General features: G+C 41.7%; 1 protein-coding gene across 3 annotated transcripts in view; it reads left to right on the forward strand.

Moving 5' to 3' along the window:
• The first annotated feature begins 2,893 nt into the window (after positions 1–2,893).
• ABCB11 (ATP binding cassette subfamily B member 11) overlaps positions 2,894–13,546 on the forward strand; it is a 97,622-nt gene continuing 86,969 nt past the window's right edge. For all 3 annotated transcript variants that reach the window (XM_081243140.1, XM_081243142.1, XM_081243141.1), the window contains exons 1-3: positions 2,894–2,980; positions 11,793–11,895; positions 13,199–13,220. In XM_081243140.1, coding sequence (XP_081099266.1) covers positions 11,820–11,895; positions 13,199–13,220 — 98 coding nt within the window. In that variant the 5' untranslated portion in view covers positions 2,894–2,980; positions 11,793–11,819. The remainder of the gene's footprint in view (positions 2,981–11,792; positions 11,896–13,198; positions 13,221–13,546) is intronic.

Genomic DNA, 13,546 nt, shown 5'->3' on the forward strand with positions numbered 1-13,546 from the left:
GGCCCAGATTTTCCAGTTCCAACAGGTGAGGCTGCTGCTGCTAGTCTAGTGGCCACAGCCTGAGAACCACTGCCTCCTTCCACCATACTGATACCACCTGCTACTGCTCCGCCCACTTATTCTACTCTAGCTACAGGGACTTCTTATGGCTCCTGAAACTTACCAGGTGTGCCCCTGCTTCAGGGATTTTGCATTTGCTGTTTTCCCAGATACTCACGTAACTTTCTTCCTTATCCCAGGTCATTCCTTACATGTCATCTTCTCCAACCACCTGATTTAAAATGGCAACACTCTCCGTCCCTCCCCTGTCTGCCACACGCACACATACACACATTCACACATACACATGCTCCCTATCACGTCCCTTTCCTGCCATGTTTTCCTCCATAGCATTTATCACCATCTGACATACATGATTTTTTTTTACTGTCTAGCTCCTCCCCCCACCAGAATATAAGGTTCCTGAGGGCAGGGATTCTCATCTGTTTTGCTCATTCCTGTATCTCAGAGGATAGAACAGTGTTTGGCACATAGTAAGCACTCAAATAGTTGATTTTTTTTTTTTTTTGCGGTACGCGGGCCTCTCACTGTTGTGGCCTCTCCCGTTGCAGAGCACAGGCTCCGGACGCGCAGGCTCAGCGGCCACAGCTCACGGGCCCAGCCGCTCCGCGGCATGTGGGATCTTCCCGGACCGGGGCACGAACCCGTGTCCCCTGCATCGGCAGGCGGCCTCTCAACCACTGCGCCACCAGGGAAGCCCCAGTAGTTGATGTTTTAACTGGAGGACAGCAGGGACCACGACCTTACCTGTTTTCAGACCATAAATCATAAAGAAAACACACCTACTGCTGAAACAAAATAGGAATGATTAACACGGTATTCACTCTGCCTGGGCCAACCCTGTCAAGGGGCCAGAGTTGAAGGAGCAAAGGAAGATGCCATTAACCCTCCCAGGGCCTCTGGAGGGGTCACTGCTCTGTCCTCACTTCTCATCTATAAGCTGAGGGGTGGATGAAATATCTGCAATGTTGTTTCCTTCTCTAAAACTCCAGGCTCTATCTTCCTCCTGGTCTATATGCCCCACAAAGGGAGGTCTTAGGACAGTAGGACCAGTGAGAAGCTCTGCTCAGTTTTCTCCTGAGCATTTTCACCCTTTGGCTTTTGTCAACAATTTCACCACAACAAAGTTAGCAAAATTCTATTGAGAATCTTCCCCCAATTAAAGGTACAATCCCATAGCTGTGCTGCCTTTTTGGTTTTGTGTCAATTTTTTTTTCCTGGGTCCTAATTGGTGCCAAACGCAATATTATTATATTTGCATTGTCTCAGAAGTCAGTCTACCCCAGGGATTCTCAAACCAGTTTAGATAGGGGAACATCAAGAAATCTTTCTTGCCTTTGCTGACCTTGATATATTGAGATTTTTTTTTTTTTTTTGCAGTACGCGGGCCTCTCACTTTTGTGGCCTCTCCCGTTGCAGAGCACAGGCTCTGGACTCGCAGCCTCAGCGGCCATGGCCCATGGGCCCAGCCGCTCCGCGGCATGTGGGATCCTCCCGGACCGGGGCACAAACCCGCATCCCCCGCATCGGCAGGCAGACTCTCAACCACTGCGCCACCAGGGAAGCCCTATTGAGATTTTAACATCTAAATATAATAACACACAAAATTTGGGGCTAAATCACAAACTATCGAAATCCTGTATATAGATTCCAGTAGAGACAAACAGTAGTGGAAGCTGAATTTCAAAGAGAAACTTATGGCCGAAAAATTTTAAATTGAGAAAATTTGATCTTATCATTTAATTTGATCTTGCTTTCTGCAAACTGGGAAACATTGGTCCATCCACGGCATTTCAGAGCATGGGGTGGAAGAGGGTTAGCTTAGAGTGGTCAGGAGCATAGGTTCTCAACCTACTAGTTGTAAGACCTTGGGTGGATTATTTCACCTCTCTGAGCTTCAGTTTCCTCTACTATAAAATGGGAATAACAATGATAGCACCTAACTCCTACGGTTACTGAGAAGTCCAAATAAGGTGGTACAAGTTAAACTCTTCAACTGAGTCAGGTACCCAATAAAGTGATGACCAGTGTTGGGTATTTACTATTCATTGCTGAAGGCCATAGTGAGGAGTGTTTAGGAAAGGGTTCACTCAGGTAGGGAGAGGAAGAAGAAATAAGAGCATTTGAGAAGATGGAAGGACCAACACGAAGAGAGAGGAACGGATATGGGTGGCAGCAAAAAGCTGTTGGAGAAGCTTTATGTGTTGATTTGACTTGGTTTTCTGTTCATTTGAACCTTTTAAAAAATCATTAATCTTTACTTACACAGGGCTTCATCTGGTGGGTAGAGCCTGAGGTTATTGACTGTTCAGACCAGGGTGCAAGGGTCATCTGAGCACACAGAGTTTTGAGCAAAAGGCTGTTTCAGGTGTTCTTTGAGGTTATCTGTCTCCATGAAACTCTGGGGCTGGGGCAGGAATATCAGCGCCTGCAACCTAAAGATTTTCCAAGAGTGATCTTTTAAATTGAGGAGGAAAAGCTTTAAGGTATTTTTGTCTGCCTTGTTATGTTTTCAAGCAACTCTTCAAAAATAATGGCCTATAAACAGAAGAGTTGGACATGGCCAGAGTCACAGTGCTCTTGCTGGGCACCCCCCGCTGGCTTCTCACCTCTCCTTCGAAGCTGAATCAACACTTTCCAAAGCCTGTTGACACCCTCAGAGCGATTCCCAAGTGCACTCTGTGTTTGGGGTTATTATTTTGAGTGTGTTCAACCTTTCCTCAGATGTCACTGAACTCTGCTTAGGCTGGCCTTCAGGGCATTGACCCTTAAGCAAATAGATAGAGTTCTCGAAAAAGCTTGAATTCTGTTCAGTGCTTTACAATGATGAAAACTGAAGTTGGAACGGGTTAGAAAACTATTTGACTCTCCACAGTGGAGTCCATTGTTTCTTCTGGCTTCTTCAATTTCACATTCACAGGTAAGTGACGTATATCATCTAGAGCATGGGAAGACCATGTTCTGCAAATTCATCTCCTCTAAGTCTTACTTTGTGGTGTGTTGTGTTTCTGATTCATTAAAGGCTGGCCTCTTGTTATGCAATAAACAATGCTACAGGGCTTGGCTAGGAACTTGCAGAATACATTAATGATTTCATAATATTGTATATAATACAGATAAATCTTTGTTGCTATCTCATTTATAGTAATACTTTTTTTATGCATCAATTTTCTTGAGAATGTGTGTGCGTGTGTGTGGTGCAAATGGGCAAATAGATTGAATAATCAGCGCAAAGTAAAAATGTTACTGAACTTTTTAAAGTTGGCTTTATGAAAGCACAATTCTGTATGCACTGACCACCACAAATCTTACCCCAGAAAGCTGGTGCTGGTTTAATACAGAACTATACTGACTCCATTCTCCTAGTTTTCAATAATTCAGATGCTGGAAAATATGAGCTCTGGATTCATGGCTAGAAGGGGAAAAGTTGAATTCTAGAATCTTATTTCCATTTTTCGGTTTCCCTAGACAGTAGAAAGCACATGTTGCTGATGATTTGAACACATTGATCAAATATCATTCACATTTAAGACTGGGAATAAAGTGCATTTTTTCCTAATGTTTTGAAGGGGGGAATAGCTTTCTAGACATTTTAGAGGCAAATTATAATGATTGTACTTAGAACTCAATATTGGCATCTAATAGTGGTTATTACTAAACTTTTAAGGTATTAACTTATTATTTTTTTATTTATTTTTATTTTTTTGGTATTAACTTATTTACAGGCTATTTCTTTTTTTTTAAAAAAATACATTTATTTATTTATTTATTTTTGGCTGCTTTGGGTCTTCGCTGCTGCGTGCAGGCTTTCTCTAGTTGCAGCGAGCGGGCGTTACTCTTGGTTGCAGCACGGGCTTCTCACTGCAGTGGCTTCTCTTGTTGCAAAGCACGGGCTCTAGGCACGCAGGCTCAGTAGTTGTGGTGCACGGGCTTAGTTGCTCTGCAGTATGTGGGATCTTCCCGGACCAGCGCTTGAACCCGTGTCCCCTGTATTGGCAGGCGGATCCTTTTTTTTTTTAACATCTTTATTGGAGTATAATTGCTTTACAATGGTGTGTTAGTTTCTACTTTATAACAAAGTGAATCAGTTATACGTATACATATATCCCCATATCTCTTCCCTCTTGCGTCTCCCTCCCTCCCACCCTGCCTATCCCACCCCTCTAGGTGGTCACAAAGCACTGAGCTGATCTCCCTGTGTTATGCGACTGGCAGGCGGATTCTTAACCACTGCACCACCAGGGAAGCCCTACTGGCTATTTCTTAATAGAGGTTCTTTCTGTGTGCAGCCAACCCTCACCTTATGCCCCCCTCCCCCAGACTTAGTTACCCTCCTACTCTGCCTGTACCACTCTTGTCATTATCTGTTTGAAACCTCCATCTCCCTGCCTAGAGGTTTACATGCCCTTCCCCCCACTAGATTGTAAGCCCTTGAATAATTTGTGTGTCCTACTACTAAGCGTAAAGGTGACAAATATTTGCTGATGAATACTAGAAGTGGATTTGGAAGTAATTTAGGAAAAAAACACTGCTCACTCTGTGGTTTTAAAAGACACTGAAATTGCTAGAAAATGCCGAATTCCTTAGCAGGAATCAAGTATTAGGTTTACTTTGCTTTATGAAGGTGAAAGAACTATACATATAGAGACCAAGCAGAAGAGCAGGGAGGAACCTTGGTGTTAAATCCTGTTTTCTTCAAGAGCAGTTCCTTAGTTCTCCGTCTCATTTGCGATCCTGTGAAGCAGGCCTATCCGTCTGCCCCTTGAGGATCACTGTGTATTTCTTTCCCTTCTCAGTCAGCTGTAGCCCCCATGGCTAAAGGGCCTCTGCTTCATCTTATCCCGGGACAGTGTCTCCACGTTGTTGACACACACCTGCTTATCTGCAAGGCAGTATTTTTCTATTTTCCTTGCTTCTTGGTATAAATCAATATTTCTTTTCTCCTTTAATGATCCTTTGGAGAAAGAAATCATTTGCTGGGTTTGATCATAATAAGGGTGCCCTTCCTACATACCTAAATGTCAGCCGTGAAAGACTTGTTAAGGGCTTTTTAAAAAAAAAAACAGAATTTGTGGCTTCAAAAGGGACTTCCAAATTCACGAGGAGCAGGTGCAGTTCTGCTCTCTGAGCAGCTCAGGGAAGGGGAGAGTGTGGTGCTGGCGGCCTTGAATGGTTTTACAGAGGGGAAGACTTCACGAGAGAAAAGCTAAAGCCAATATTCACAGTGTGATGTGAGGTGCAGACGCTGTTCCATCCCCGAGACTGGCCTCCCGCCCCTCAGTGGCTGCTAGAGCATTTAGATCCTTCGAGGCCTAAACGTGGAAAAAATCTCAGCCTCTTCCTCCTGAATTCAGTCTAGGCAAGATCAATGTTTTTCAAAAATAGCATTTGGAAGAAAATGAACCGGAATGCAGAACAGATCTCCCCAGAGAAAATTCAAAGCCGAGAACACTGGTAGAGTTGAGAAGCTGTGTCCTAAAGTGACAAGAGCCTGGGCACCGTTGGCCTGGCTGTCTTGCATCACACAGCCTGTTTCCTTTGGTCACCTCAAGCCTGTCTGCACAGGAGTGAAGTGAACTGCATAGGCCCCTGGCCTTGGTAAACGAGGGGGCACCGCTGCTGGGCCTGGGAGATTTCTGTCCTTCCCAGCCCAATCTCCCTGTCTCTCTGGGTGTGGGCTTATCAGAGTGTTGTGTTTTTTGAAAGTATAAATACGATCATATCTTTTTCTTGTCTAAAAGCCCTTACTAGTTCCCATTGCCCTGGGGATAAGGACCTAAGTCCTCAGCATTAAGGATTATGAGGCCCTGAGGAATGAAGCAGCCACATCCTCCAGAGCTGCCCCATCCATGTTCCCTCAGACTCACTGGACACCCTTGGGTCCTTGAACCTATGTATTGTCTTTTGAGTCTGGGCCTTTGCATGAGCCTGGAGCGGCCTTCTCTCTCCTGTTCCCTTGGCTAACTTTCCCTATGTTCAAGGTCCCATGTTAACTGTGCTGGTTCCAGAGCCTTCCCTTACTCTCTAGACAAGGGCAGGGCCCTGCTTGAGGGTCTAGGGGATACCTGTACTTCTCTTTTACTCACAGTCACAGTGCTTACTTCTTACGTGTCAACTGCCTTCCCTGTCACAATGTAAGTTCCATGAGGACAGGCAGGTTGGAGGGCTGGTGTGCCATAAGATTTTTAGGCTGGGTAAATCAGCTCTCCAAAGATTTCTTCCTGGGCTTCAGGCTGTCCTGAACTGACTTCATAATGCAGGGGTCTGCAAACCTATGTGTGAGGAACTAGACAGTGAATGTTGAGGCATTGGCGGGAAGGTGGGAATGGCCTATGTCACAGCAACTCAACTCTGCCATTGTAGCCCCAAAGCAGCCAAGGGCAAAATGATAACAAATGGGCATGACTGTGTTCCAAGAAAATGTTATGTACAAAAACAGGCAATGGGTTGAAAGTCCTGATTATTATCATATCCTTCAGCCTGGAAGGATTCCAGCTACTGGGAGAACTGTTTTTACCCCAACCTGTTCCTTCCTTCCTGCCCTCTTTCCTTCCCTCCTTCCCTCCTTCCTTCTTTCCTTCCTTCCTTCCTTCCTTCCTCCCTCCCTCCCTTCCTTTCTTTCCCAATTCTTCTGCAGTATCAACAGCCAGTTGCTAGTGTTGACCCAGCTTTTGGTGAAGGTCAACCCACTCATCTGTTGCTCCAGGCTGGTGTCTTGAGGTCACACTAGCAGCCTTGGTGTGATGGCCCATGGTGGGCTCTGACGTGTTGTCCTCAGGATCTTTGATTTGCTCCTGGCACAGCCTATAGAACCTGTATCTCCTCCAGCTTTGACAGCCTCAACCCCCTGTGCCGCTGCTCCCTTAGCCCCTTTTCTGAGGTCTCTCACTGTCCCAGGTTCTCTCGGGCGACCATCCAGGTGCTGCTCTCTGTCTCCTCTCTCTCCTCCCTGGCAGTTGTCTTCCAGAATGCTGTTGCTAATGTTCTAAGGTAGAAAAATCCTTGCTATTACTACCAATAAAGGTCAGGAGGCTGTTCTCTAATGTAGATTTCTGTGTTGATAAGATTAGACATTTTATTAAAGAAAAAGAAACTTTGACCCTGGAGAGTGAAACAGAAGCGCAGGTAGTACTCAGGGTATAGACCACGTACCATTTGGCAGAGGGGGAAACTGGTGTTTCCAGTTTATCGTGGGCGATTCAGAATTCTTGGGGGATTCCATGATTAGGTGGCCAAAATCTGCTGATCAGTGCTTAGAAAGCTTGATTTCCTACTTTTAACTCCTAGATTCTCTTAAGTTTATTGAAAGACAATTTTTCTGGGAGACCTTGAAAATTCTCAATCTGTTCCCAAAGAGATTTTTTAGAGATTAAAATAATTTACTATATAAAAAGGTAGAGTAAAAAGGAAATAGCTTGGTAAGTTATTTTCAAATCTGAGTTCTTTTGTGTGGGTTAAAGTACAACTTTGTTATTGTAAATTGTTAAGAAACCCTAATTAAAGCTTCTTGCAATGCATGATACCCAAGTACCTTTCACATGCTTCAGGAAGCTCAAGAACAAATTGTTAGCTTAAATGCTATAGATAATAGCTGAGAGAGTAGAATTAGATGACATGACTTCTGCTTGCACTCTTAAATCATAAATGTACCAAGTGAGGAAGAGACATGCTCTCACCACCCTGTACAACAAATGTGCTTGTCACTGAAATCTAGATTCCCACTATGTTTCCAGGGTTTCAGAGACTAACAGAGATGTTCTCCAGCATCTGCTCTAAGAATTTCCCAGGATCTCATCTAATAAAAAGGGAATTAACCAGTGGGGAAAACATGGTCTAATGATACATCAGGGTACACTTATAATGGTATGAGGCCATTCATCTAACATCTAATTTTGGAAACAATTTTTTTCTGGAAAATACCACAAGCAAAGTCTTCGTTTATTCTTTCTAGTAATTTTAATATCTCATTGCACTTCTCCAAATGTAGTGTTATGAAATTGCTACTATCTTTGTGGGTGCACACAAGTAATTAACATTTTCAACACAATGGCCTTTAAAGGTCATCACGGAATTGACCGGAGATAAGGCAACTAGCTTCCGTTTCTTTTTTTTCCCTCTCTTTTTATTTATTTATTTATTTATCTGTTTATTTATTTATTTATTTATGGCTGCGTTGGGTCTTCATTGGTGCACGCTGGCTTTCTCTAGTTGCGGCGAGAGGGGACTACTCTTCATTGCAGTGCCTGGGTTTCTCACTGCGGTGGCTTCTCTTGTTGTGGAGCATGGGCTCTATGCACGTGGGCTTCAGTAGTTGTGGCATGCGGGCTTCAGTAGTTGCGGCTCATGGGCTCTAAAGCGCAGGCTCAGTAGTTGTGGCGCACAGGCTTAGTTGCTCCGTGGCGTGTGGGATCTTCTCAGACCAGGGCTCGAACCCGTGTCCCCTGCATTGGCAGGCTGATTCTTAACCACTACGCCACCAGGGAAGTCCCCTAGCTTCCGTTTCTGACTGAGCAACCGATGCATGTCCTGTAGCACTGGAGAGAGTGTGTCTTTTAAAACATAGCTCCTTGGAGTGGACTACTGAAGTCCAGAGTGATGCATTGAATATTGAGGTAGAAAACAAACAAAAGAACAGTCCCAGATATTTGGTTGCTGGCCTGGTACTCACAGCTAAGCTGTGTTATTCTCCTATAAGAAATAAACAATCTCATGGAATACTAACTGAATTAGTCAGGGTTCTGCAAAGGAACAGAAAGAACAAGATTATATATAGATACATAGAAAGAGATTTATTATGAGTCATGTGATTATAGAGGCTGAGAAGTCCTACAATCTGCCATCTGCAAGCTGGAGACCCAGGGGAGCCAGTGGTGTAGTTCCAGTTGGAATCTGAAGGCCCAAGAACCAGAAGTGCAGATGTCTGAGGGCAGGAAAAGATGATGTCCCAGCTAAAGCAAAAGGGCAAATTCACCCTTCAAAAAAATTAATTAGTTAATTTTTTAATTGATACATAGCTGACATATAACATTGTGTCAGTTTAAGATATACAACATGTTGATTTGATACATTTATTTATTACAATATGATCAACACTGTAGCTTTAGCTAGTACCTTTATCACATCACATAATTATTATTTCTTTTTTGTGGTGAGGACATTTAAGATCTAGTCTCTTAGCAATTTTGAAGTACACAATACAGTATTGTTGACTGTCATCACTGTGCTGTGTATTAGATCTCCAGAACTTACTAGTCTTCTAGTTGCAAGTTTGTACCCTTTAACAACATCTCCCCAACTCCCCCCAACCCCCCAGGCCCTGGTAACCACCATCCTACCCTCTGTTTCTACAAGTTCAGCTTTTTTAGATTCCACATAAAAGTGAGATCATCAATATTTGTCTTTCTTTGTCTGGCTTATCTCACTAAGCATAATGTCCTCAAGTTCCATCCATGTTGCTGCAAATGGTAGGAATTCCTTCTTTCTCATGGCTGAGTAGTATTCCATTGACTTAAAGCATGGAGAAATCGGGGCCTGGAGAAATGTTAAAAAACATATCCAACAACATAGAGTGAAGCCATAGGCAGTACTGGGATCTGTGGAACTCCAAAGTTCACAGGCAATGCCAATTGCCAATGGTCTCTAAACACTGCCAAATATTTGCACACCAGTGGAAAGAAACCTTTTTAAATGAAGAGCTAAGCCAGGAAAAAAAATAATTGGAGACTGGAGTTTTAAAAAAATGTCTCATTTTGGGCTTCCTTGGTGGTTCAGTGGTTGAGAGTCGGCCTGCCGATGTAGGGGACACAGGTCCGTGTCCCGGTCCGGGAAGATCCCACATGCTGTGGAGCAGCTAGGCCCGTGAGCCATGGCCCCTGAGCCTGCGCATCCGGAGCCTGTGCTCCGCAACAGGAGAGGCCACAACAGTGAGAGGCCCGCGTACCGCAAAAAAAAAAAAAAAAAAAAAAATTCTCATTTTAAAATTAGGAAATGCAATATTACAATTATGGTTCATGTTGTTTTATTATTTTCTCATTATCAAAGAGTTTCTTTCTTTGCTTTTTGAAAAAAAAAATTTGGGTCAAAATTTCAAAAACGGTATAACCAGCAAACATTGCAGCCTGAATGTAATATTGCTATGTTAAAGAAATTTTGTTGTTGGATAAAAAATTCTGAATTTGTTTTTTTTTAGTATTTTTTTAACTGACCTCATAAACTACATAGTTAATGTTTCACACCCTGCACTTTTTTTTTGGCTGTGCTGGGTCTTCATTGCTGTGCGTGGGCTCTCTCTAGTTGCGGCGAGTGGGGGCTACTCTTTGTTGTGGTGTGCAGACTTCTCATTGTGGTGGCTTCTCTTGTTGTGGAGCACGGGCTCTAGGCTGATGGGCTTCAGTAGCTGCGGTGCATGTGCTCAGTAATTGTGGCACACGGGCTTAGGTGCCTCATGGCATGTGGCATCTTCCCGGACCAGGGATTGAACCTGTGTCCCCTGCATTGGCAGGTGGATTCTTAACCACTGGACCACCAGGGAGGTCCCTCTCACTCTGCTTCTTAATATTGAGTTTATTTTTTAAAATTTATTTTGTATAAATCATATTGATAGATACCATCATCTTGATAGTACATTTGATATGACGTAATGAGAAGGGTACTTTATCTCTGTGGTCTTCCTCCCCAAAACACACAACTCCTGTCTAATCATGAGAAAAACAGCAGATAAATCCCAATTTCAGGAACATTCTGTAAAATAACTGTTCAGTACTTCTCAAAACTGTCAAGATCATCAGAAAGAAGAAATTTATGAGAAATTGTCATGGCTAAGAGAAGCTTAAGGAGATTTGACAACTTAGTGTAATGTCTTTATATCTTCACAACACTTTGCACTGTTGGATATTTAATCTTTGTCAGTATTTCAATGAATGGTTTTAGTATTTGTCACTGATCAGTACCCAAATGCATTCATTGGGTTGCAACATAATGATTTTTCTAATTTTATGGGCTTTTAAACATCTGGAATGGATATTAATTTTTACTGAATACTTTTTCTCCATCTATCAGGATGATCCAATTTTTTTACATTAGACAATCATTGCATTTCTGGGATCAACGTTGCTCACTATGTTTTTTTCATAAACTGCTAGATTATATTGAACATATTTAGCATTCTAAACTCTACTTTCAAAAATAATTATAATTCTATTTTTTTCTTATAACATTTTTATTTGTTTTAATGTCAAGGTTATACTTATGTTATAAAATGAATTAGGTAGCAGTTCTCCTGGTCCATGCTGGACTTTCCATATTCTGGATCTAGGGGTTGCATTTACAAAGGAGCACTGAAACCTACCCAGCAGTATTTGGGTGTTGTTGTTCAGCTCTACTGACCCAAGAATGTCACCAGTTGGCTGTGCCCTTCTAGTGCTTTTTATTTTTACTCACTTAAAAAAATCAATCAATCAAACAAGTAAGCACAGATAAGCAGAAAGAACAAATAAATAAAAAACAACCATCCATCCAGGAACCAGAGAAAGTCATAATCAATGGTTTGGGTTTATGTTTCCTAATAATTAGACTCGTTCATGGGGTTATTAACCAATTAAAAAAATCTACTTTTGTCTGAGATTGTTAATGAAGATAATTTCTTGAACCAAATTATTCTTTCACTTGGCTACTTTGGTTAAGGAAGAGAAAATAAATAATAATCACAATGATTCTTTTATTTTATTTTCTAGAGTTATTGGCTGTGGACTGCAATTACCATGTCTGACTCAGTAATTCTTCGCAGCGTGAAGAAATCTGGAGAAGACAATCATGGTTTTGAGTCAGATAGATCATGTAAGTGGCCTTTTTCTCTTACTGTCTCTTGTACAAAGAGAGGTGAGAACAAAAGTGGAACAAGCTAGTGAAGGTTTAAGGAGAAGAGAAAAATCAATGGCAATAAATAGAACTGTTATTGGATGGTCTTCTAACATACTCTAGGTGTTTCTCCCTAGAATCCATCTAGTGGAATGGCTGAGAGTGTTAGGTAAGAACACACAAATCCTGGGTGAGTGAAAGCATCTCACCTGTAAATATCTCTTCCCTGGGTAGAGTAGGGTTGTTCTAGCACTGGCTATTATTATTACCTTTATACGTATATTGTTATAATTGATTATAGTAGTAAATGTTTAGTGAGCGCTGCTCCCTGAGAGGAACAGTTCAAAGACTCTGCTGGCCAGAGTGAGGTAATGTGTGTAGCACTAGTACATGGTGTGTAGTGAGGGCAGATGATTCTAAGCTTTTTTTTTTTTTTGTAAATCCTATAATTTTACATTTTATAGAAGAGGAAACAGAGAGTTGGATACATTTTTGAAAACTTGGCAAAGATCGTGTGACTAATAATTAATGGAGCCGTAATCCTAGTCTGGTTCTGATTCCCAAACCTAAGAGGTTAATCTCTATCTACACTGTAATGCCTCTTTACTCTTAATGAAATGAAATGACGTGAAATTTAAATGCCAGGGGAACCAGGATGTGCTGTCCTATGACAATGGTTGGCATTAGCACCTCGGGTTCCTTTCCTTGTGGTTTCCCTACACTCAGGACCCTGAGCACCCATTTTCACCTCCTCCCCTCCATCTGCTCTGACTTATGCTGGGGAAAATAGTACGTGGCTCAATCCTATGGCTTCTACTGGCATGGGGGTGTCAATGGTATCTTATTGTTTAGTTGATTTGTGGTCTGCATTTTAAGTAGACAAATTCTGATGTTTATAAAGAACCAAACAAGAAACAAATATTCATTTTATTTGGTAGTTCAAAAAATCAGACTTTCTTTAGCTAATTTAGAAATGTTGGTCTTTAGTTGACATCCAGAAGGTAAAAAGATTTCATTTTCTAGAGAAAAGTCAAGAAATGTAGTCAAGGCAGCAGTCCTGAATGTGAAAAAAATGTCTTCTATAATATGGAGAGAGAGAGAAAGAGAAAGAAAGAGAGAGAGAGAGAGAGAGAGAGAGAGATGAAAAAGCAAAAAATTATTTTGCATTATTCCATGAATAAAAGTAATTATAGAAATGTTTGTCCAGAGCAAAATTGTTAATGACTATGTTTCATTTTGTCATTATTATTAACTGCTTTTTGTATTGTTTTTATCCTGACAGATGACAATGATAAGAAATCAAAGTAAGTGACTACTCAACAATGCATCACATCTTCAAAATAATTTCCTAATATTCCCATAAAAGGCACAAAGCAGAAGCAATATTTTTACACACATTGCACTGCCTACAAAATGGTATATATAATCCATTTTTTTTCTCTTTAAAACATTACTATAATTTGATTTCAGAAACCTTTGGGAATATTCCTTCTGGATTAGGTCCAAATCTCCCCTATATGTCCAGGAACACCACAGAATTTCTGAACTAAATGAGCAGAGGAAAAATTGGACAAGTATGATTTCATGGGCACAGAGAAGAAAGCCCAATTCTTCCCAAAAGCAAATAGTA

Source organism: Mesoplodon bidens, assembly GCF_964165515.1.
Source record: "Mesoplodon bidens genome assembly, chromosome: 8".
Taxonomy (NCBI): Eukaryota; Metazoa; Chordata; class Mammalia; order Artiodactyla; family Ziphiidae; genus Mesoplodon; species Mesoplodon bidens.